The 25,425-nt window shown below is 39.9% G+C and overlaps 2 protein-coding genes across 5 annotated transcripts; one reads left to right on the top strand and one right to left on the bottom strand.

Moving 5' to 3' along the window:
* Positions 1–373: 373 nt before the first annotated feature.
* Positions 374–7,999, top strand: LOC114898203 (cytochrome c oxidase assembly protein COX20, mitochondrial). 3 transcript variants are annotated; one of them, XM_029227335.1, is made up of 4 exons: positions 374–464; positions 5,491–5,605; positions 5,716–5,779; positions 6,239–6,395. In XM_029227335.1, exons 1-4 carry the CDS (start codon positions 423–425, stop codon positions 6,378–6,380), a joined length of 363 nt encoding a protein of 120 aa, XP_029083168.1. In that variant the 5' UTR covers positions 374–422; the 3' UTR covers positions 6,381–6,395. The 3 variants fall into 3 exon arrangements, with proteins under 3 accessions (XP_029083168.1, XP_029083170.1, XP_029083169.1); XM_029227337.1 differs by having other exon boundaries at positions 396–464; positions 5,720–5,779; positions 6,239–7,999; XM_029227336.1 differs by having other exon boundaries at positions 396–464; positions 5,720–7,999.
* Positions 8,000–15,328: 7,329 nt separating this feature from the next.
* Positions 15,329–25,213, bottom strand: HNRNPU (heterogeneous nuclear ribonucleoprotein U). Of its 2 annotated transcripts, none has more exons than XM_029227333.1 (14): positions 24,291–25,197; positions 23,349–23,460; positions 23,187–23,260; positions 21,106–21,245; positions 20,432–20,531; positions 19,975–20,087; positions 19,368–19,631; positions 19,049–19,168; positions 18,582–18,710; positions 18,325–18,493; positions 17,817–18,071; positions 17,332–17,516; positions 16,901–16,972; positions 15,329–16,441 (listed from the first exon to the last, which is right to left on the bottom strand). In XM_029227333.1, the coding sequence occupies exons 1-14, from the start codon at positions 24,979–24,981 to the stop codon at positions 16,388–16,390; spliced, it is 2,478 nt and encodes an 825-aa protein (XP_029083166.1). In that variant the 5' UTR covers positions 24,982–25,197; the 3' UTR covers positions 15,329–16,387. The 2 variants fall into 2 exon arrangements, with proteins under 2 accessions (XP_029083166.1, XP_029083167.1); XM_029227334.1 differs by having other exon boundaries at positions 15,597–16,441; positions 24,348–25,213.
* Between the last annotated feature and the right edge of the window lie 212 nt (positions 25,214–25,425).

The raw sequence follows: 25,425 nt of genomic DNA, 5'->3' as shown, positions 1-25,425 counted from the left end.
CGCCCAGCGCCTACGCACGGGAGCGAGCGCACGCGCGCGGACGACAGAAATGGCGGTTGGGGCGAGAGGAGGGGCGGGGGCGGGAAAAGGCGCAGCCTCGAAGTGCCCAGAGTCCGGGTGCGCGGTTGCTTCACGAGTCCTTCTCCTCCTCCCCTGGTCCAGGCCCTCGGGCTGCGGAGAGCCCCGGTAAAGAGGACGTGATCCGTTCAACCGAACAAAGGAAATGGCGGCCACACCAAAGGCAGCCTGCTCGGCCAGTGCTGCCGCCGCGGAGACTGGGAAACGTTCCCTAAAATGGCGGACAGCGCGAACGCAGGCGCGGGCCGGGCTGGCCAGGGCGGGGCGGGGCGGGGCGGGGCGGGGCGTCCGCTCACGGCGGCCAGCGGCGGCGACGGGGCGGGGTGGAGGCGCCGACTGTCCCCATGGCGGCTGCGCCGGAGGCCGGAGAGCCCGGAAAGGGGAAGGTAATCCGGGCTGCGGCGGGGTGCGGCGGGGCGCGCGGAGCACGGACGGGCGGCGCCTAAGGACCCGGCCTCTAGAGCTGGGAGACCCAGGCCGGGAGCATGTGTCATTAGCTTCTCTGCAATCGAACAGCTCCCCTCCTCCCACCCCCCGACATTTTTATCTTAATTGTCACGATTTAAGTGACCCAAACTAGGAGGATGAGGAGACCGGTACCGATAGCTTACTGCAGGTCACAAGACTGATCCCTTTGGAAAGAAAGTTTTGTTGACGGGGCCTCGTATTGTAATTTACTAGCAAAGAGAGGGATTAAAAGCTGAGGACAGGTGCCTTGTCTTTAAGGCTGTAAACTTCACAACGCTTAACAGGAATCGGTGAATGCTGGGGAATGAGAACTTGGTTATATTCGACTGAATTTATATCCAGAGCAGGAGGGTGATGAAAAGATTGAGATTTTTTCCCCCGTTAACCTTGTTTTCACTCGACCACGTGGAGTATGCAGTATCATATGTAACCAATAGCTTCGCTGGCTGGCATTCAGGTCTTCCTGCTCTGCCTTTCTCGCTTCACCTTCCGCAGTCGTCCTTGTGGGCTACCCTGTAAAATGCATAATTCCACTTCTCTGCTTAAAACCAGTCGTAGCTGCCCATTGATTTCAGGATAAATCCGAATTTCTCGGCCTGTGATAACAAAGCTCATCACCTAACTAACCCGTGTGACTCTTCTCATGCTTTCCTCTCCGGGTGTATTAAAGTTAAACAGGGTTATCTCTGGTCTCCCCTGAAGGGCTTCCCGACTCCTCAAGAGACTGAGGTGCTTCTGCTCCTATCTCCCGGACACCTTGTACATTGCTGGATCATTACATTATATTGGAAGTTAATTTGTGTCTTAAGAGCAGGGAACCCAATTTTTATATCCTCAATGCAGAGTAAATAACAAGTGTTTAAAAAAGGTAATGGAAGAAGAAACAATTTTAAATAGTAAGCCATAGAGAGATTAATGTTGGCTCAATTAGATTCACAAATATTTATTTAAGACCCACACTGTGCCACACTGCACCTATAGTTTTAGGCTATTCTCTGTTCAGCTTGAAAATTTTGATCACTTATTCAGTGTTCTTGCTTCTCTGGGGAATTTTCCATCTAAATTTGGCCTAGATCATCAAATGGTTATGAATAAATGTTGGGTAAATTGTTTCCATATTTGTTTTCAAAAAAATTTTTGTCAATTTATACACTGTTGGCGCCTTTTCTGTTTTTAACGTCTCACATACTATTTGGAATATGCTTACTTTAACAAAATGTACCCTTGTTTGAAACTTGCATATTTCAAGGGGCACCATAACTACAAACACAAAATTGTAGATTGTTTTGTGAGAACACTGGGATCTTGAATGGGGCTTTCATCCTTTTTGTATCTGGTTGTTCACCTTTGATAGAGACAACTGCTGTCATTTTAGGGTCATGAGGGTGGTTTAACCCATTGAGAATTCAGAAAATACATGAAAAACTTTTTTGATTAATAGTGTATTTGAAGCCAAAGAAAATGTTTCAAAAACATGATTATCTGTGCCACATGTGCTGAGATGTAAAGTATGATGGATTTTGCAAAACGATTGTCTTTTAGAAAACCTCAGTGGTGCCGTTTCCGTCGAGTACAGTTGGTAAATGTCTGGTTGAAGCAAGTTAAAGGGAGCATAGGTTTGTAAGTGAAGAAGCACACACAGGTGACTTTAGTTTTGCAGTGACAGGGAACAGAAAAATGGGATGGTGGCTTGGGGGGGAAAGGGTGTCAAGAGAGGGGGATTTATTTTGTATGTTTCTAGACTGGAGATTATTAAAAGGAGGAAAAACAAGTAATGCAAATGAAAGATGGGATAACCACAGAAGCAGAGTCTTTTGAGAGTGGATAAAGTAATCAACTGCAAAGTGAGGACTAGTTTTAAATAGGAGTAGGGCCAGTTCCTCCTTTGAAACAAAAGGAAAGGCAGAATATGAGCACTGATGCAGATAAATTTAACAGTGGGAAATGAAGTAGCTCTGATTTGATGTGATCTGTTTCCTATAAATTATTAAACTGGCATTCTTAGAAATTTTTTGAGCTTCCCTTAATTCCATCAAGGTGTGTTGGTAAGGCTGCCTTTCTAAATCTAAGCTTACCAAAAAAAAAAGTCTATAATTTTAGTTTACGTTTAAAGGCTTTGATAATAGCAGGTGAACCTTACGTTTGCAGGCAACTAGGGAATAAAAGAGGAATGTTAAATGCCTTGAACATTACAAACATAACTTCAAAGTGACTTCAGGCTTAGACCCTTTATTTCCATTTCTGAGAATCAAAGTTCAGTGTACTCTCAAAAATATAAGCTCAAGACTTCATTACAGTATTCCATACTTGCTTTTAAGTCATCAGCAGTCTAAACTCCAACTTTACCAGGAGGCTGAACATTCCCTACTAGTAAAGGGGGAAAAGTCTTTGTACATCCTTACCCAGTTTTGATACAAACTGCAGATCTGCAGTTATGTACTCAGTTCTATTACTCTCTATATGTGAACCTTAGTGTTTACTAAAAAACCAAAGGGTTAAATGCTGCAGTGGGAATGACAGGCTTTCAGGGTCAGACTGACTTCCACTTCCACTCTGCCAGCACTTATTAGCCTTCTACTTAAACCCTGAACCTGTTGCAGAGAAAATGTCACAAAGAGGTTGTGAGAATTAAAAACAAGGGATATAAAGGGCTGGGCACTAATAGGTCCTTGGCACCTCTAAATTATGAGATTAATTCGACAAGCATTGGCTTCTCAACCTTGGCGCTGACATTGACCAAGGCAGTTTTGTATGTGATACATGCATTGCAGGACCTTTAGCAGTAGCATCCTTGGCCTCTAACCCACATTGTTGGTTTTAGAAGGTACCCCTTAAAAAGGATATGTTTATCTTTCAAAATAAACTGGATTATTCCATTATCTGCAATTTCAAAATTGTACTTTTCTAAACTCTCTAAAGCAGTGTTTCTTCCACTCTGGGGGGTGGGCGGTTTCCTAAACATCAATGCCCGGGGCCTATTGAGTCAGAATCTGAGGGTGGGATTTGAAAATCTCTAAAAAGCTCAGAAAGCTACCTACCTAGCTGATTTAAACAAACAGCACCATTTCAGATGTCCAGCAAGTTTATTTTACACACTTGGCAAAGAACTGGGGCTGATAATTTTATCCAAATGCCCCCCCCCCGCAAAGTTTGCAGATTCTGGTGTATCCTGGGGTCACACTAGGGCTCCATTTTGGAACGGAATCCAAATGAAAAAGCCCAGAAGCCTTGAAAGAAGTGCTGTCTTTGGCAGAGATGTGCAGTGTTTGGCATGCTGCGGCCAACACTTGATAGTTCCTTTCTTTCTCTCTGCTTAAATGTGAAAGCCATCTTAACATTCTACCCCGTGGTAGAAGCTGCTGGTCTCAGTCGCTTCTAAGATCTGACATTAAACACCACCACCCCATCTCAGTCTATTTAGCATCCTTCCCCCAGGGCAATGGCCTAGCTGCAGAACAGATCACACCCTCCTTCCCCTCGGGGCCATAAATTCCACCTGGCTCTTGACCTGAGGGTGAGAAACAATCTTTTGCTAAATTAAATGAAAAGCCTAGAAGCAAAATTAAATCCCAACCTCTTTGTACATGAAGATTTGTACTAAAGAGCCTTTTAACATTCAAGTCTGCAACTTCAATGAGCACCTGCTGTGTTCATAAAGTAAACATGTTGGGGGGGGAGGGAACAGAGGCAAAAAAAAAAAAGGAACATAATGATCCAAGAGTGTATAACTTTTGCTTTATTAGGAACCGAGTCACATTGTCTTTCCTGCAGAAGCCTGAGCCAAGGCAAACACAATACCTTCATGTTTCAACCTTTAATCTGACTTGCCCTTTACTGTCCTTTTCCCATTTCTTCCACTCTTTTTCCCTTACAGTATATTACCATCTAGGTATATCTCATCCCAAAGAATGGACAAGTGGCTTCCTTTTTAAAAGCTACATTAACTGAAAACAGTAACTTACGTTTTCTTTTTTTTTTTTATGAATAGGAGAATGCTGTAGCAAAACATAAGCGTGCCTTATAAAAAAAATTCTGTCCTGCCCTCCCAAAACCCCTAAGTACAGAGTGAGAGTGACAAGACATTCAAGTTGGAAAATGTTATGCTTAAAGTGGCAGTATTTTTTAATGAGGGAGAACAAATCCATAAATCCAATGAAGACTATATAAAGAATTTTAAAACCATTCATTTTAGCACTTGAAGGAACTTAAATTATCACCTAGCTGAACCCCTTCATTACAGATTGCAGGCCAGATAAAAAAATATGTCCTACAGGTTACAGAAGTTAGTGGCAGAGCTGAGAATAAAATCCAACCCTCTAGATTTCCAGCTTTTTTCATCACACCTAGGTATGGTTACCATGTACTATCAACAAAGAAATACAATCAACGGCAACTTCGTATCACAGGCAAGTCATATCACAGGCAAGAAACAGACGAGATTTGTCTCAACACAAAGTATTTATTCTTACAGACAAAACTGATGTGTTGTTACTAGTTAACACAGAAAATCTGCAGTCCTCCTTAAAGGAATTTAAAACAGCAGTATACTAATATTATAAGCAACATGGTTAGGACAATTTCACTTTTCCCATCTATGCATCTCAGGTTATTAGAAGGAAATTATGCTGCTTTTAAATTTCAATGATAGCCAAATCCCCCAAACGATTTCATACAGATGTATAAAGAGCTCATAAAATAATGTATGCCCTTACCTTATCTCCAAACCAGTTGATTAACAAATTATAGCATAACCATGGTACCATAATCTATTTACGTTTAATTTACCCTACCTACTTAGGACTTTCTGGTCAAATTCTCAGGGTTTCCATTTTAGATTCATATTATATACCAAAGCAGGATGATTAAAGATGGTTTTCATCTTTGCCAAACCACCCTAAAATAAAATATTCTCTTGTCCAACCTAAGTTTTTTTATTTTTCGTAGCCCTTTAAGCTCCTAGGAATTTTAGATGTTGAAAACATCCCCTGTGCTCGGGATTCGACATTGTATGGCTCATTAGGATCTGTTGTGGCTGGCCTCGGACACTTTTTGTTAACTAGTGAGTATCTGCTCTTCTCTATGCATAAAAAACACGTTTCTCTGAAGTTTTTTTCCTAGAGGAAGTATTATAACGTGCAGTGTATTAGTGTTTATGCTTCCTTTTGACAGGTAGAATTAGAAGATCATGTGACGTTGGAATAGGAGGATTTATCTTGGTGACTTTAGGATGCTGGTATGTGTGCTAAGTATTCAAGAAGATCCACAATTGTAATAGGTTTATCTAGTTCCAAAGGACATGCTCTACTCAGAGCAATCTCCCACTAAGATTCCCCACCCTCACTGAAATTTATCTTACAAAATGATATTGCCGGACTGCCTTTAATCTTTTAAATATGTATATATACACACACATCTTGTGTCATTTGTCAAATGAACAGATGAATGCATGGCATTAGGCACTGCATTAATGCCATGTCAGGGTTTATACTTCATTTAGGAAGGCCTCAACCTTTTATCTTATCCTAATGCTCATTTCAATCCCTACCTATGGCATAACATCTGAAAATGCTACCTTAAGAATGTGTTCACAACCACTGACAGTCATCTGTAAGCATTTAAAATTTTTGATTACAAATTTCAAATTAGTTTCTACAGGTATGTTATATCAATTTATTCATGTTCTCCTTACTAGGTTCCATTGTAGGTATAATTACGCAAAGCTAAGAATCCAGGAAAGACTTGCCAGAGAAGGAATTAAAAACAAGATTTTATATGAAAGTACCCACCTTGATCCTGAAAGAAAACAAACCAACAGCGGCAGCAGCAGCAATTGAGCAGTCTTGAGCACAGAAAACCCAGATACAACTCACTTCGGTGTGAACAAAGCCGAGATCAACTACAGAAAGCATTTTACATACCACAAGGCTTTCAACCAAGTAAATAAAGTATGTGTAAGTTGTTGTCATTTTACATGTGTATGAGTATTTACAAACTTATTCTGCCCCTGTATCTACTGTCAGTATAGCACATAGTGGACTCATACTTAAAATGAACCTCGTGTTTATCATGCTTAGAAAAGTGTTTCCTTATAGTAAGCAGTGAGTACACCTGACGTTTCAAGAAATAAAATCTCAGTTCGATGTTAAAACTTGCCTTAAAAACAAAAATCACAACTGTATTACTGTACCCTGTTAAAAACGAGGGGATACTTTCTGATTTCTAAAGCCAGTGATGTTATATCAGACTTAAAACTAATGGGTCGTCACTCTGCAATTTTTATTTTAAAAATGTACCCATTGCTTGACCCTTATTCTTCCACTTCAACAGGTGAGTCATCTCTCAGAAAGGAAAAGTGGTTTTCAGCTGCTCTAAATATTTTTGGGATGTATGCAGGGTTTTTATTTTTAAGTAGAACTTAAATATGTACATGGCACACGTAAAAATATTTTCAGAAACTTGTTTGGTGCAAAGGAAAATACTGCAGAATTACATATTGTTCCATTAATGTAAAGACATTTATAATTCAACTGGCTGCCATTTAAAAAAAGCACCCAACACCCAACTAAGTCCAGAGCATTTATTCATTCATTCATCATTTTTGGTTTAATAAATATCAACATTACTTAAAACACAGGCTTAGAGACCTTTCTGGTTAAGGAATGATAAGTATGAAAGAAGACACCAGTGGATAGAATTATGGCATTATTACTGGTCCTACTGATTATCACGGGTGAGCTACACAGATCAAGGAAGAGATGTTTTGAAACTTTATTTTGTTCTGAATCCGTTTTCAGGATAGGTAGGGGCCTGCTCCAGGTTCACTTCATAAGAGTGGTAGCATTTTCCCTCCCATGCTCACCTTCTTATGGCTGTCATTATGAGGGTTAGGGTCCACAAGCTATATGGTTTACCAAATGCCCTATCCTGAGTGACACTGTCAAGCATATATGTTCTAAGAGATTTTTATTGATCCTAATCATCTGGCAGCCACCAAAGGAAAGACTTGGACATTAACAAGGGAAGGTTATTAGAAAAGAGAAAGAAGTTTTTGCAAGATCATCTGCCTGCCGTTACTGACACAAATCAGAGCTGGGTGCAGTCTGTATTATTCAGATTGATCTTAAACAATTATGTTAAAAATTCCATGTGACAGTCACTCACGTTTTAAAAGGCATGAGTTGGGGTGGGGTGGAGGAATTGATGAGTACTAATCAAATTCGATATTTAACAAGCTGTGCAGGCCACTTACGTTCTCAGCTTCAGTTTGATAACATGTAACATATGAAATCAGGCAAATGGATTATATAAGTCAAGTCCCTTCCAGCTCTAGCACACTATGATTACGTCTTACCCCGAGTAAGAGAAAAATCTCTCAGCTGGTAAAAATTTCCAAGGCCTTCAATAATAACAAGGTTAGTTCATTTTCACAGCAGAATGACTGCATAAATTGGAGACCTGGATAAAAACAGAAGTTTAAATATAATTACTTATTTGGATTACTTTTCAAATATCATTTCATAAACTTAAATCATTAGCACTTTTTCTTTACCTATTAAAATGATACAAAATGCATTAATGAATTATTGGACCATTCAACATGCTCTAGGCCCTTAAAACATTGCTACCAGACCTCCAAGGCCTCCAAGTTGATCTTGACACTTCCACTTCTGGTCCCTCCAGTCCAATCTTCTTCCACTCTGCCATCCAACTTCAAGTTCAAACTGCGAAGTTTTGCCAGTCCCACCTCCAGTGTACCTCCCACCATGAACTGAACTCATACCTCTGCTCAAATTTTTTCACTTCACTTATAATGCCCTTTTCCTACCTCCTTCTCTATAACCTTCCACTCTCTCGCTAACTTCTAGAATTAGGATCACCACCACCTTTTAGGCTCTCACACTACTTTGTTTCATGTTCCACTAACAGTAGTTGGCACTTCCATTGGTCACTGACTTGTGCTACAAGAACCCTATCTTTACATTCCCAACCAAGTGTCTGGTATAAAGCAGTCAACACATGTTAATTACTAAATGTTCACTAGTCCCTCTCACCCAAAAGCTTACACTTTCCAAACTTAAGCTGAAAGAGTAACCTACCTTCCAAGCCCACTTGAAGCCTCCAGCTGCACTGCTTCCTTCATTATTCCATTAAATCCGAAATTTCACACTAGGTGATATAGCGGTAGGTACCAGCTAAATAGCTGATTAAAATAGAATTGTGGCAATTAGTAGGTTTAAAACTTTGCAGCTTATCATACCTACTTTAATTAACTACCTCTAAGTGCTTTATGCAGTTCCCCCCTTCCCTCACCCCTCCCTCTTTGTTTTTCCTTGACTACTTGCTTTACATCTCAGTAAAAGAACCTCAGGGAATTTAAAATTAAGCTTTTCTCTGGACTTGTGATTTCTATTGACCAAGTTTGCCAACAAGAAATCTGACTATCCCTAATACCATTATTTAATTTGCAAGCATCTCTTCAGTCTACGTACCTCTACTCCATCGCTGGTTTCCCTTTGCTTCGATTTTATAATGCGAGGAGGTCTATATAATAAATTCAGGATTCCTGTTTATGCACTTTTCAGCAAAAAGCTAGGGATCAAATAGGGTTTGAATCCTTCTATTCCTAGGTAAAAATCTGTGGTGGATGGGGATTAAGACACCCCTTTAAAAGTGATGTTAACGTAAACTACTTTGGGAAAGCAGAATACCTTAATGAGTAAAGTAGAAAAATTACTGATTGCTTTAACTGTAGTTTTTAATAGTACTCTAGAATAAAATATCTTTGGGAAGCATCTTAAAATACGGTCCATTGGTCATAAAATCAGGTCAGTAATAATATATAATATCCTCTACCACCCAAATACTGGTATCTTACACATGTTGTTTTTGTGCATTAAGTTCCATATTTAAATTTTCTTTTAAGACAAGCTTTAGGGACAAAAAAGCTTAGTTTTTAAATAAAGTATTACATTTTAAAGTTCATAATGTGAGCACTACTGATCAGTGTTGCAAACATTTGAGTCTTTTCAACCACTCTTTATTTTCTGGAGATTAAAAGATGACTTTTTCCAAGTATCTTTATCTTGAGAAAGCTACCAGTGACTATAAGTACTAAATTAAAATTTCTATTGTTCACTAAATGTTCACATGGACTTAACAGGCAGCTATCTTTTCTACTCTTTTCTAGGAATAACTTTTACTAAGTTCTGTAAGTTGTAAAACACCTATTATATATGGCCTACCCTTAAGGGATTCAAATTTGCATATACTGGTTTCTTAAAGGGTTTTCATAAAAACGTCTTCCCCCTCAGACCACAAGGACTAGTCACGTGAAATGAAACGTGTTGTACTATCTAAATTCTAAGTTTGCTTTAAAAACATCTTTCTAGTTTGTTTTTTCTCAATGAACAGAAATGGCTTTGAGTTTTTTACCTTTTACTCTAAGTTGTCTGCTCTTCAAGTCTTTAGAGATTGCTTTTATTTGACAGAGTAGAACTGTATTTCACTGAGGAAACCCTGGTAGTTATATTTTCAGTCAGTACAGCAGCCAAGTCCTCTCACTTCACCAAAATACATTATTCTCAAGTATGTAGTGGGAAAAACTAATTTCTTCTAAGCTTCTTATTAAGTCTTTAAATAATTTCAGGGCAACAAGAAAGTACATGCTCTGGACTAGCATAATCAAAGTCCTTGTCTTAAATTTCACTTCTTGATCTTTTTGTACTTTGATGTAAATTTACATCACTTCATTCTACAAAAAGATCATTTTCCAAGTTATTATAAGCTAACAAAAAGTATTTGTGCATTTAATACAGAAAGATTTTGGGAACTCAAGGACATAGGTATCCTAGCTATCTTTGTATTAGAATATTGTAAGGAAGTATTTCAACTCTACAAGTAGGGCGGATATTGAAACAATGTCTTACATAACATTAAATAGAAGGAATTTGAACCATTAGAATAAGGATTTAACCTTAAAGGGACTTGGCTCTATTTGCATGTACTGCCTTTAACCTATGCAAGAGGACCACCAATTGCTAACATACCACCAAATACCTCACATTTCAGGTATACAAAGGAGATACTAGAGAACCTTTCTTTCCTGTTACAAACAAATCTATGCACCTAGTTACTAATTTCTCCCTTTCCCCTGCCTTTTTAAAATAAGAGGAGTTCTAATTAAGGTGATCCTGGAAGCCCAGTATAACACGTGTTAAATGTACAAGCAGCAATTAATTTGGAATACCTATTGGAATCACTGGAACACATTTACTTGGACCCTTTTACTCTTCCACACAGCACATTCACATGGACAGACTAAGGAAAAGGAGATGAAATTTAAATCAGCACATTATTTTTTATTTTTTTCAAAAAAAAAAAAAAGTAAGTTGGAACCTTTTGTTGTTCTTGACCGTGACTCTCCCATCTCCCTTAACTACAGTCAACTGAAAGGATACCTTATTAACAACTACTTATTACAAAGTTATCCTGTCATTACTAAGTTATCCTTAGTACAAAGTTATCCTGTCATTCAAGTAAGCTTCAACTGTTCTTCTGAGGTATTAACTTTATCTCACTTTCTCTGCATCTCTTTTTTCGTTCTCATGAAAGCCACGCAAGTTAAATGTCTACAGTGGCCATCTCAAAGTTCTTGATTGCTTTTGCTTTTTAAAAAAAAAAAAAATTTTGGCTGATACTAATTTGTGGCAGTGCTTCTCAAGTGCTTGGCAAGTATAAAATATCTTACTAGGCAAAACTAATTTTACTTCTTGTAAGATCACAGAATGGAGTATTAGAGGATTGGCAGAAAAGAACATGCCACAACAGTTCAGTGTTTACAGCTTTTAAACACTATGCTAGCTTTCCAGGCCTGTAGTCCCTTCATAACATCCAGTTGTGCAGATACCCAAGCTGGGCATGCTCAGGAATAACTGCTGTGCCATTGGTGTAGCGCTGTGATTTTAACTGAAATATTTGAACAAATTAACTGAACAAATTAACTTTCCATAAGACATTTCTCCATTTGCCTGGACTGGTATTCCCACATCACTTTCAACTATAATAGTTTCTCATACCCACAGATCCAGTTTTGTTTAAAAGCAAAACCCCTGTTCCTTGTCAAGATGCAAGTATATGTTGATTCCTGGCATGAAAAGGAAAAAAAAAATTGTAATACTCCTAGGTGATAAAATGATTACACATTAAACACACGATTAAGTTCTTGTCCCAGTAACTCACCTAACCAAACGGATTACAGATGTCCTGGCCTATCAGTTATCTGCAACATTTACTCCCCGAATACTGGATCTACAATCACCAGTGAAAGCACCAACTGTCTACATAATGCCAAAAAGTTGTACTTATTCAGCTTCCCAGGTGGACAGCACATTCCCAACCTAACTGCACAATTTACAGGTGTTACATTTTTTTGAGTAATTCTGGTTAACATTATGAGTAATATTCCCACCTATTTCCAGTCTACCATTCCTCATGGACTAATTCCTTGGGCAAACTAATTGAACATATCCTATCACCCTGTATCTTTAGTCCATCGGCTAAGATGTGAAAGTATATATGCCTACTTATCTTTGTTAGCCATTTCCCTCCTACCTAAAGCTATTATTTTCTGAGATCCAGCTAGTTGAAATTTACTAAATGTGACCACCAAATAAAATGGCATACCTAATCAGCAAAATATATAAAAATTGTATGTTAAGGTAGGTTATTTCCTGTTCAAATTCACAAGTTTATAGTTTAAGATTAACGTTAAGGTACTTGGGGATGCTGCGTTTTGATTTTTTTCCTACCTCAACACACTAGGGGACACATACTACATCCATCAGTACTGTAGGTCATTTCCAAATTCTTAAGGATTTACTTTTCAAACATCAAGATTAGTATGGATTAATAAAACAAATGTCACTTCAACAGGAGTTAGGTGGACAATGTAATTTTACTATATGTCTTGTAAATATGTACCTGTAGTACTAAGTTAAGAACTAGGGATTAGAGCAGCCTAAATAAAACTCAAGCACTGAACTGGCTAGATCTATTACCTGCATGTTTTAGCACAGAAGTTGTGCAATGACAGGGCCAAAAAGAGTCACACCTGAAAATTACCCAAGATAAAGGCTCTCCACATCACAAGGATATTGCAGTTTTACCTATTTTTTAGTTAAGGCAATTAATGATTTGAAGAAACCGTGGTTTAACCTAATAAATCCAAATTGCTGTTTAGAGATGAGGCAGTTGGTAAGTTTCTAACTCAAAGCACTAATTTAACAGTCCCTTAAAACTCACGCATAAGCAAGAGTTCCAATACATAAACTAAGCATTGCAACTTATTGCCAGGCCATTGCCATTAACATACACCCTTATTTTCATTAACTATTACTAAAATGTTAAAACCTAAACCCATTTTTATAAAGTCCAGAGCCCCAGAAATATGAACAATGACCAAGTTTAGATTCAAAACATTTCAATGTGTAAGAAGGAAATTATGGAAACTAATGATTTTAAGATGTGTTTTATATCTAATACCAGCAACTACGACTTGGACTGAAGATACAAGTTTATGCCTTCCTTAGTAAGTTTATTCTGGTTTAGGCTTTTAAAGCACATCAGAGATACCCTTACAGATCTTTACATGTGAAAGATGCCTATACCATTGCCTTATAAGCTATCAAAATGTTTCCTCATTTGTGCAATGGGATGGGTTATAAAAAACAATCCTAGGATAAAAGCCAATTTATATTAAGTAAAAGTTCATAGAAAAATGTCAATTTCCACAACTGAGGCGAATACAAAACAGTCCGTCCATGAACGTAAACTCCACAGGAGGTGAAAAAGAAATACTACTGAGTTACCTTTCCTTGAAAACAGTATTTTTTCAAGGAAAACTGTCTTCAACAAGCTTTAAAATCTTGAGAGTGTTCAAGACATCTAGTTCCATATTTATTTTCAGACAGGATACTAGGCAAATGACAGCTTATCGTTTCCTAGATTTAATATGGCTTCTTTTTGTCACTTCAATGTCAAATTGATTTGACTCATACTTCATTTTTAAGATTTCATCTTGCTGTCTGGGTATCAGGGCCAGAAGCTGGTCTCAGCCTTCTAGGTCTGAGCCAGAGCCAGCCACCAAAGGCTAGATAGGAGTTAACAAGGCATAAACTACCAGCAACAAAGAAAACTTTTTACAGTTCCAGTTACTTTATGATTTCTAACTTAAAGCACTTTCTGTTCTTTCCTGATTAACGTCTTAGTAACCAATCTAATCCAATTCTTGCCTCAGGATGATAGGTATTAAGTAACTATATGCAAAAGTTTCTAGTGAAAGCACCCCTTAAGCCAAGAGCAATCTCACAGGTGAGTTTTCTCAGGGTATAATTGGGACATCTGTTCAGATAATTTTTGTTTATTCAGTGTTTTGCTTGCCATTGAGGGGAGGTAGGCAAGGGAAGGGGTGAACAATAAACCAAGCTTCTCATTTACAGATCTCGTTCTGCCAAACTTGGCATCAACTTTTTTTCTTATTTGCTATATGGTGCACTCCCTCTTCTTAATTTCTTAAATACTCCCTAGGATTATGTCACTTCATACAAATGCAGGTGTTACTATTAATTCTGACCTTGAAACTGCTTCTTAAAACTTAACATTTTCCTGGGCATTTTTATCTATCCCATCTCTCTTCCCAAAATTTTCTGTGCTGCACAGGCATGACAGCCTACCAAATGTCACTTGGCCATCACTCTCCCACTGCGATGATTAGAATATGAATTCTTTAATAAGCAATTTTAAGCTAGAAGGTATATCCAAGATTTTTCAATAGCACCTAAACATTTAGGACACAAACACTGATTAGCAACAAACCTTACTCCCCCCCCCCCCCCGCATAAGTCTATACAACCCCAGTAATACTGATGTATACTGAAAAGCAGACTCATGCAAATGGTTGCTTGCATTAAGTTAACTGCTAAAAAGACAAAAGCTCCTGAGGCACTATCTTGTACTGTTAAGTATTCCTATGGTTAATTGTAGGGTTATAGGCCAAAAAATTCTCAACTGAACCTACACCATCATCTGAAACTTAACTCCAGCTCATCCTTTAGCAAGAAAATTCCTAGGAGTATAAATAGTTAAAAATCTGATTTTAAATGGCTAAAACAAAAATCTAAGCAGTCAAATATAAACAAACCTATACTTACCAGAAGCAACCTAAAACACCAATGAAACACTAAACTGATGTCAAGTTTTAGTTCTACAGTTTGACTCCTGATTCCTCACCTCACATGAGTGAGGGTCCTTTAGAAGATTAAGTGTTCTGTGCAAACCCAATAAAATTACAATTAGGGGATCTAATGTTATCACATAACTACAGTTAAGTTAGCAGTGTTGTGTAGTAGTGACTGGCTTGCATGATGGCTTCTAAAAGCATCTGTTCCCAGAGTTTCATGTATTATACAGATGTATATATAATTATCAGTTGAGGACAGCCATTAGCATTTTGTAAAGATGATAAACTGAGTGTTAACTTCTCCCAGCCAGTACCTTTTCCCCTCGTTAAATGTTAAAAGTCATCTGGGCGGGGAGGGGAAGGGAAGCATTCAACTTTACTTCATAATTTAAAAAGTCAATTGTCAGTACACATTTAAGTTTTTAAAACCTAAATGTTCCAAGTACAGAGAATAAGCTGTCCAGAAAGCACACACTTAAATTTTCTCCTCTTGGGAGTTTCATAAAGGGATTTTGAACCTTGATGGCGAGAATCCCAAAACGAGAGTAAAATGAATTCTTTTTATTGCAAACAAACGTCTAAATTAATTTCTCCACCCACTTTCTTTAGAAAGAAAAAGAAATCAGCAGGCTAAGGAGATACCCATTCAAGAACTGACATGATTAAAAATTAAGATATAAATGGGTGACTCACAATTTCATTAGCTTACAAAGATGGTGGAGTTAACTACTACAAGCACACTAGTTATACAGTATTTTGTGGGAGAAGGGCATACAGACATAGCTAACTTCATATAGATCCCATTAGACAACTGGATTTACAACAAGTTTTTTTAATAAGAAATGGGCAAAGCCAGCTTTCTTTTCAGAATCAAAATGCAGAACAAATGGAAAAATTATGGTATTTAACCTTCACAAGTTTGAGCCTCCACAAATAACGCAACCAAGTTTTACATTTTTAACAGCCCTTCTACATACACTCCATCTTCTCTATCTTAGTTCCAAATTTTATCTTCATTCCCAAATATGCCAATTGCATTGTTACTTAAAAAGAAAGAGCCTTCCCAGTTACTGTCAAAAACTACTATTTAGCTTACCCCTCCACTACTCAGCAAACTACAGAGAGGATGGAGTGTAATACGAGCAGTACAGAGTCTTACGCAATTCATGAGGACCACTTAGTCCTTACATGAATCTGGTTGCTAACATTTCTATTATATTGTGACAATAACTCCCGACTGTTATCTCTGAGAAATGGGGGGAGTAAATTCTTAATAAAAGACACCAGGTACAAAGCAACATTTTACTTTTGTTGTGATAAAAAAAAAAGTCACATTTTACAGATAAAATGTAGAACCCTGAAATACTGACACATTCTCTTATCGTGCACAATGCTGAGGTTCTCTTACGATTCACTTTAAAACTGCAATTAAAAATGTACAAAAAAGAAAAGAAAAAAAAAAAATCAACCCACAAAGCTTCTAAAAAAGGAACCCGCAGGCACTTCCTCTTGTGGAATGTTTAAAAAGTTAGCCTACTAAAGAAAACAGTCGACTTCTTGTGAAGGTTTTGGAGAAATATGTATCAGTTCGTTTTATTTGGGTATTCAATAATATCCTTGGTGATAATGCTGACTCCATGGCTTCTGACCCCAGAATTGCTGTAAGAGAAAATTTTTTTTTTAAAGAAAAAACATCAATAAGCCACTCAAACTGCTTTTAGGAAATGACAATCTAATTCAGAGTAATTGCTGGAGACAAATTTATACCTGTCATACCTCTGATTTATCAAGCCAGATTTAGTTGGTATTAATATCCCATTATCAATACACATTACAAAAGGAAACACATTATGACTTGGTTAGTTTATACAATTAAAGCTAGCAGTAAAAAGAACCATATGTATTAAATACTATTTTATTTAAAATATTAAGTTACAGCAAACTCCAACCTATTTAGTCTTCAAAAGACATTATGGCTACAACTGCAACACAATTCACACCTTGCCCTGTAACACTTATAAACACTTCAATCCCTGGACAAGATCTTTTTTCAAGATTGACTCTTATGAATTCAAAATACAATTAAATGTACAAAAAAGCACATAAGGAATTACTTACACCCTGCTGCCACTGGTTGTAGCCCTGAGATTGATTTTTGTAGCCACGATTGTTTCCTCGTCCTCTGAAGTTCTACAAAAAAGAAAAAAACCTTTAAGAAGAGCACAAGTTGTTAGGTTTGTATATGGGGCAGGGGGAGAAGAGGAGACACAGCCACAGAAATAGGTAAGATTGCCAGTCAGCCATTAACCTCTGAGCACTCTCTGCTGCGTTTGCTCTCAGGTGATTAACTTATTCGCTATGAGACATCACCTGACTTGTTGCTAGTTAATGCACCTGAAAAATCAATATAAATGAAATTGACTTATTTTACCATCACTATGCGTACATGCTGTGTTCCTAACTCTTTCTGAGGCTGCGCGACATATGCCTTTAACTTTCCAGACTAAACTATATAGAGAAACAGTGTATACAGGAACTTAAATCATTACCTGGTTGTAGTTCCCTCTGTTAGGCATTCCACCTCTGTTGTAATTCCCTCTGTTTGAATAACCGCCTCGGCTGGGAAAAACAGGGCCACGAGGATATGGATAGCCAATTCCACCACTTCCGCCACCGCCACCACCTCTCTGTGGCATATTGCCCCTCCTATTATATCCACCACGATTCCCAGGAGCTAAAACAAGAGAGGTTTCATTTAATAGTGTGTTGTTACCTTCTTTACACACGACTTAGGGTTCTTCTGGACCATTCCTTTATGAAAAAAATGTTTAATTTAACCATTCAACATAACCTAGGTGTGTTTACCATCAAATCGCATGAAGTATTTTACTATGGTTACTAAGACAGCTAGGACATGAGGATCAAAAACCTCCTATGTTAAATTCAGCAGAAAAACATACAGACCCAAACTAGAAGATTACAGATTACTTGTTTCAACATTGAACCAAATAAATAATACTCAAAATTAACTTGCCTCCTCCTCTGAAATTTCCACCACGCATATTGAATCCACCGCGCCCTCTATGGCCACCACCTCTGTTAAACTGGTTCTTGCCACTCTTATTTTTATTGCTCTTCTTTGAGCCTGTGTTCTGTTTCTTTTCTGGTGGAAGAGCTTTTTTGCTTTCTTCCTTATATTGCTCCAAAAGTTTTTGGGCTTCCTCCTTCTGAAGTTCAACATACGTTATTTCATCAAAGCACTCAGCTACTTCTGGCAGAGTAAAGTTTCCTACAAAACATTAAATCATATTAACCTACAAATCCACTACATACACATTCACAATCCTAGAGCCTACAACTCTCAAGCAGCTTAATTCCTGCAAAGCATACAATATCTATTCATGTTTTAATTACATTTTCTTAAACAAGTACGCTCATTTACAGAGTTAACTCCTAAAACAGTATTATTGACACAAAATTTAAGTTCACAGATATAAATCACAGAAAGATATTTAACGTAACAGTAGAAATAAATTTCATGCCTTTCATTTTGAGGACTGCATGTTCCGGTAGGTCTTTTCCCTCTACTTCTGCTTTCTTCTGTGTTCTTTGCTTATAGTCTTCATCTTTTGGGCAAACTACAACAGCTTTTCGTTGGAAGCCTGCAAACAGGCACATTTTTCTCCTCTGGGCAGCAGCAGACACATTTGTCTTTAAAAAAAAAAAAAAAAGTTTATAACCCCAAACATTAATTCTATAATTATCAGTTACTTTTTTCAATCTCAAAGCTGCAGCTCACCTGATCCAAAATGAAATTTCTCTTCTTACGGGCAGCAATCTCAATAAACTTTCCAAGACACTGTGGAGCTCTCTGCAACAGCGTGTTTAGTTTCCCAGTATCTGCCATTTGCTTCTTAAAACCTGCCACCTATTTTTAAAAGTTAAAGTTTCAAAATTTAAATATTGCCTTTTCTCATTGCTACAGAAAAGGATATTTTATACTGTAACAACACCCAGTGCCTTCAATTCATTTTTAGCTACTGGATAATCCGAGTCCAAAACCTTCTATAGAAAAGAGAAGGAAGCCTAAGCTAGCCATTGGAAGGCAGTTTACCTTACAGGTAAAGAGCCTGCTTAAATAACCAGTTTAACTGCCCGAACTCCTATCTCTAAAATACTAACACAAAATGAATAAAGACAGACAAAACGGTTACCCCAAATACCTTCTAGTCTTAAAAATACTGAAATCATGCCCAATCTACTTACCATCATTTTATCCATTATGGTGTTTGTTCCAAGAATGTTGTATTTACCAGGATTTTCTGCTGCATGTTTAGTAACCCAGGTAGTTTTTCCAGCTCCTGGCAAGCCAATCATCATAACCACCTACAATGGAAAGAATTCTTTAAATATTTTTTTTAAATGCACAAAAGCGCAGTTTACATATCTGAACTTTCACAGTCTTTTAATGGGAACAACATGTATGGCAGTTAGTAAATTAAACAGAGCAACCATCCAACTCTTCTAAATGTCATTTTTGCCAAGCAAAAGCAACCTTCAAAATTCTTTTTTTAAAATGACTTACTTCACAATCCTTCTTCTCTTCAGGCCCCTTTGGTCCTCTAACTCGATCTTCCAAGGGGACATTCTGGATAAAAGTATAGTCTTCAGGTATTGGAAAATATGGCTTTTCCTTCTGACCAAAATTAAACTCAACCGCACAGTTGTGGCACAGAACATGCGGGAAGAGTGGTCGTCCAGCAAGAACTTCCTTACTGATTTTGAAGGCAATGCCAAGATCTTGTCCATTCTTTGCATAGGAGAGTTCTACTTCATCACTTTCAAAGTTCTGTTAATTGGAGAAAAAAATTAACGGGTTTTAATCTGCTTCTTATAATACTTCTTTAAAAAAACTTCAAAATTCAAGTTAGGAGTGAAGCTTTATCCTGTAGAAAACATATTTAGGTTATACATTAAAGAGCTTTGGTAACATTTGGTTATATACAACTAGAACACCTATATCCACAAGCAGAAATTAATATTGCCCTAAAAGACTAGATTTTCGGATCAACTTCACATTAAGTAGTTTTCAGTCAAAATGAAATAGTATTGAAAACTGACAACGATATAATGTTAAAATACTCTTATCTACTAACTTGCTATTTATATGTAGAAATTTAGCTACGACTTACAACAAAACATGTAATCACATCATTTTCATCAAACTTCTCTCCATAATCTTCAGTCTCACAGCTGCATGTTTTTATTCCTTTTAGAGAATACCCATAAGAAAATTCTTCTTCACCTAAGAAAATAATTAACTTTCATGAATTCAGTTTTTCAAAAGTCCAATGACCCACGTACTTTTAACATTCCAGATGTAGGGTTTATACTAGATATAAAGTTAATGAGAGCTAGGTGGTTATATAACTAGCTAACAAATTGCATACCATGGATAATATTCTATTTCAACCATCAGTCATAAGCCAAGTAACCACAAAGAAAGAAAAGCTAAAATTTAGCCAGTGTCCATGTTATTATTATTCATCTCTAAAAACAGGCAAAAAGTTTAGAATGCCTTCTAGTCTAATTACTGAAATCAAACCCTGAACACTCATCAGTACATAGATACTCAAATGGAAACTTTACCAAGCAACATTCCACTTGTGGTTAGTGACCAGCCAATCCGAACTTCGTGTATGTCAATATCTTTTGTATATAAATGCCTTACTGGGATCTTCTCTGTAACCTGAAAGTCAAATCATAAATGATTAAACTGTAAACGAAGGAAAATAAACCACTGAACCAACGCTGGTTTATTTCATTCGGGCAATGGGCTAATTCTTCTCCAGCTACCAAGTACAGAAAGATACCAACTCTACTCTTCCCCCTAACATTCACAAGAACTTTAACAACTGATGTAAGGGTTTTTAACTTGAAACGGAAAATGGTTAAGTACTTGGTTAATTCACGTTTAAAAGAAAACGTTCAAATTATACATATTCTCAATACTCAAAACCAACTAAACTATTCATTTAACATGCTTTTTCTCTGGAACAAAACCAGGAGCCTAACCAAACTTATTTTCAAACCCATGGTGGGCCTTTCAAGTGCCTGATAAAAAATGAACACCCTAAATAAAAATTAGGCTGGCTCTATATGGCAACTTCTAATATAACAAACATCCTAAACTGTTACAAATCATAGATTCCAAGTCCCACAAAAACTTGAAAAATTACAAGTTCCAATGACATCTAAGTGTCAGGGAAAAACTCACAAAGGTTCTTAAGGAAAAAAAGACATCATCACAAAATTGCATTTACCTTCATCTCAAAACAGACTTTGCCTTTTGACACACCATAGGATGCCCTTCCTCCAGCCCAAAGAAAAGCAAAACTCTCCATAGTAAGGGAAGAAGCACTGAGGCGATCTCTTGATATTTTAAAATGTAGATCACAATTATCTGCAATTATATCAAATACCATATTATTTCTTTTGATATCCAATACAAATGTATCTGCTATGTAGACAAAACTTTATTAAATTTTCTCATATTTCTTAATGTTGCATACATTTTTACAGATCATGCTGTTGTTCTAATTTTCAGTTCAAGCCCCGCTCCCACCAAGTCAATTCTTGCCAAATTATGAACTAGAGCATACACTACCTGTGCAACTAACAAATATCGAGGTTTAGTATGTGTATTTTAAGTATATAAAATAATCAAGACAATGTGACATTAATACATACCTGCTCTGCTCTTTACCTTGATTTAGAGGCAAGCAGTAGAGGATAGCAGGAAATCAAAGTGAAGCATGCCAGACCAGGTAGAATTTACCAGTGCCACAATAAAACTGAAGGGAGGCCATGATCACGTATTTTAAAATACGAGTATGAGCTGTTGATCCTGCACTTTACAGGGGCTCTAGATCTTAAATTGTTTGCTAAAACTTGTTAAGGCAGTTTCAATCTGCAAAATACAAACCTGGTCATCTAATGCTGTTACTACTACAGCATTTTAGGTCCCCTTTCCCCAGACTTGCCTGTTAATCAATAACAATGGGGGATTACACTTTGGAATAATCCAAATCCAAAACGTCTTTAACCTAGCTACCTTTGGGTCACTGGCTCATTAGCATGCACCTTCTGAGTTCTCAGTCAAGGGAGCACTGAAGTTGGAAAGCTACTGGTGATATGAAATTAAATCTACAGTTTGGAATTCTCCTTAAATTAGCTTTGTTCTTTTATTCCCGATCATCACTAACAGAATTTTCAATTCAACCAATTGTGTTTGAACCCAATAATGCACTTAAATTGATATCCCTAGGTGAGGAGCTAAAAGCCTTTTATAATAGTATTACCTTGCCAAATCATTGCTTCAGTATCTCGCCAATATTTAAGCAACTGAATTTAACGTAAAACATTCAACTACTCTTCCATGGGCAAGTCTTTTAAAAAAAAACAAACACTCCACTATCTCAACTATGCGGTAAAGCGTATGCAATAAGAAATCAAGACTTATATTTACACTGCCTTACACATCTAAATGAAAACCATATGTATTCCAAAACATGAGACTCTAAGCTTCAACTCCTTAGATCTACAGGACAAGTTGACACCTTACCTCTAAGCAATTATTTCTACCCTTTGTTCTATCACAGAAAGAATTGTACTTTCTGATCACTACACCAAACAAATGATTTTTTTTTTTGCATTAGAAAAATTAGGAATCTGACAGCCAAGGCCCATTTAGAGGTTTGCAATACTTCCTCATACTCAATTGCAACCCAACTGGGTAAAGTAGCAGTATCTACAGCGCTGCCATTGATACCATTCGCTGCTGAAGAAAGCTAGTGGCCCAGTGATAGCCCACTGCTGCTGCCCCAGGTCTTTGGAAGAAATCAACTTAGCTTAAAGCAGCAGCTACTGAACTGGAATTGAGAACAAAAGAGCAGTTATTGAAAAAGTATTATTACAATCTTTTAGAATAGGGAATATAATGGCGTGCTAATGGAAAAGCCATTAATATTTAACTAAGCCCAAAGAGCTCACTTAACATAATCCCACAAAAAAATGACATTACTTTATCGTAGAAGCCTAAATGGACAAGTTATAAGTAGTCTTACAAGTTTCCATTAGCTAGACAGTCAAATATTGGCATTAATTTCACATTCCTACAAATGAGAACTTTAAAGCCATACCAAAAAACATCAAATTGTTAGAGCCTGTAAAATTATCAATACAACTACTGTACTAAATATTAAGTGACCAGAATCTGAATATAAGCCATCATCTTCCTACTTTTAAAACAGCTGTTTACACGTGTTAAGTTTTCTAATATTTTGTAACCAAAAACCACATTTGACAACTAGGGGAGGAACGGGGGAGAAACAGCTTCACTTACAAGTATCAAGACAAACAACTGTGTCGTCGAAGTGCTCATCTTCTTCTTCAACAGGTGGCTGAGGAGATTTGGCTCTGAAAGACAGAATTGTCTCCTGATACAGCTTTCCCCACCAAACCACAAAGAACAGGTGACAAGTAACACTACGTTAACATCCTCTACCTGCTATACTTGTTCTCTTCAATGTACTCAAAATAGCCACGGCCATGATCTTCTCGAGGTCTTTTAACACCTCTCTTTTTATCTCCGCCTTTCTGTTCTGTTTTGCCGTCTCCTACAACACACGACACCCCTTTATAAGAGACCACGCCGCAACAAAACAAACAAAAAAACCTATTCTGTTTTGACGCCCCAAAAAAGCTCGACTTTCCCCGTTCATTTTTTTAAGTGTTTTCAATCTACGACTCAAATGAGAATTCAAAGAAAAACCCGCTTGGAACTGGACTAGAATTAGTGACGCAGTCTAAGGACATTGCTAATTTCGCCAACCTACTCGAATATTCGAAAAAGCTAATGAAAACTCAGCGCGGCCCAGGCCCGAAGCCCACGTGTATCCCAGAGAGAGTTCAGGAAGGGGGGAGGGGCCGAAGCGCCCCGCCCGCACTCCCCTCCCCCACCCCGGCCCGCGCTCCCCGCGGCCGCATTGTACTGCTCGCCGCTGGACCCGCCCGGCCCCGCCCGCCGGAAGTGACGTCACGCCGAGCCCGGCGCGCCTTGCACAATACCGCGGCCCGGAGCCGCCACAGCGCGCCGCCGGGGCCCCGGGCCTCCCCTCCCCCCGAGACATGTGCCCGCACTGCGCGCACGCAGCACGGCGGCGCCACCGCGGCTCCCCCCCCCCCCGCGGCAGCTGCAGCCCCCCCCCCCCCCCCGGCTCTCCAGCCACATAATGGAGGCGCTGCCGCCGCCGTCACACACCAAGCAGAGGCCTCACGTCTAATCCGGGATTCCCCCCCACCCCCTCGCAGAGGCCCCCGCCCCCCCCCGGGGGCTCCCTCCCGCGGCGGGGCTCCCTCCTCCCCCAGCGGGGCTCCGGCAGGCCTGGGCACGGTCCCCACCCCGCGCGGGCCTCCCGCCGCGCGCAACCAACCACGCAGCACTCACCCGCCGCCGGAGCCCCGGGGCGACCGCCGCCTCCGCCGCCTTCCGCCTTCTTCTTACCTCCCGCCTGCTGCTGGCCCTGCCTCGCCCCAGGCGGCGCCACCGTCACCGCGAACAGCGACGTGGGGCCGCTGCTCTTCCCCGCGGCCTCCTTGGCGGCCCCGCGCTGCTGCTGGGGCTGTTGCTGCGGCGCCGCCGGCGGTTGAGGCTGCTGCTCCCCGTGCCCGTTTTCGTCGCCCGCGGCTTCCTCCTCGTCTCCGAGCTCATCCTCCCCTTCCTGGAAACCCTGGTCGTCGCCGTTCTCGTCCTCCGAGGCGGCTTCCTCCTCCTCCATCGGGCCCGAGTCGGCCGCCCCCGCGGCGCCGTTCTCCTCCCCGAGCTCCATCTGGTCGCCATCCAGGGCGGCTATCCCTTCCTCCTCCTCCTCCTCTTCCTCCTCGTCGTCATCGCCGCCTGCCGCGGCCTCCTGCTCGAGGCCTGCTCCCGAGCGCCCGGCGGAATCCCCGCCCAGGTCTAGGCTGCCGTTCCCGGGCTCCATGGCGGGGCGGCCCCCGGCCTCCTCGTCGTCCAGCGCGGCCTGGAGACGCTCCATGAGCTCGGCCTTGAGGCCCTTGTCGGACAGGCGCCGCTTCTTGAGCTCCTCCTTCAGCTCCGACACCTTCAGCTTTTTCACATTAACAGGCGAGGAACTCATGGTGAGGCCCCGATTCACCGCTAGGCGCTGGCTCAAACTCGGCTCCGCTCACTCGGCCACTGGCGGCGGCTGAGGCTGCTCCTCGGCCCAGGCGGCGGCTGCGGCTGCGGCTGGAGCTGGGTTCCTGCTGCAGAGCGGATCCGCCTGCTGTCGAACGGCGCCAATTCCTTTCACCGAGTTCGCGAGGGCGACGCGGAGACTCGCCTGGCGCGAGCGAGCACGCAACGTCCTCTCGCAGGGGCGGCGCCGCGCACGTAATATAGCCGCCCCGCCCCTGCGCCGGCTGAGCGCCCGCGCTCGCCCCGCCCCTCCCACGCCTGTTCCCCCCGCTCCCACCCGAGCCGCGGGCCGGGAGCGCGGCGACGCGCACTGCGCTTGCAACTGGGGCCGAGCTAATGGAGGAGGAGGAGGAAACCTCCTTCAGTTAAACCGACCCACTGCAAC

Source organism: Monodon monoceros, unplaced genomic scaffold (assembly GCF_005190385.1).
Source record: "Monodon monoceros isolate NGI ecotype Baffin Bay Population unplaced genomic scaffold, NGI_Narwhal_1 Super_Scaffold_18, whole genome shotgun sequence".
NCBI lineage: Eukaryota > Metazoa > Chordata > Mammalia > Artiodactyla > Monodontidae > Monodon > Monodon monoceros.
This window is presented reverse-complemented; position numbering and strand designations above follow the sequence as displayed.

Bases quoted from the DNA above. Each gene is read 5' to 3' on its own strand.
- LOC114898203 (XM_029227335.1), top strand. From the start codon at position 423: ATGGCGGCTGCGCCGGAGGCCGGAGAGCCCGGAAAGGGGAAG. The intron at 5,606-5,715 runs GTGAGTATCTGC...TCCTTTTGACAG, and splicing joins CGGACACTTTTTGTTAACTA to GTAGAATTAGAAGATCATGT. The intron at 5,780-6,238 runs GTATGTGTGCTA...TCTCCTTACTAG, and splicing joins TTGGTGACTTTAGGATGCTG to GTTCCATTGTAGGTATAATT.
- HNRNPU (XM_029227333.1), bottom strand. From the start codon at position 24,981: ATGAGTTCCTCGCCTGTTAATGTGAAAAAGCTGAAGGTGTCGGAGCTG. The intron at 20,532-21,105 runs GTAAATGCAATT...TTTGACTTTCAG, and splicing joins AAGTCTGTTTTGAGATGAAG to GTTACAGAGAAGATCCCAGT. The intron at 17,517-17,816 runs GCAAGTTAATTT...CTCTTGTTTTAG, and splicing joins TGGAAATTTCAGAGGAGGAG to CTCCTGGGAATCGTGGTGGA.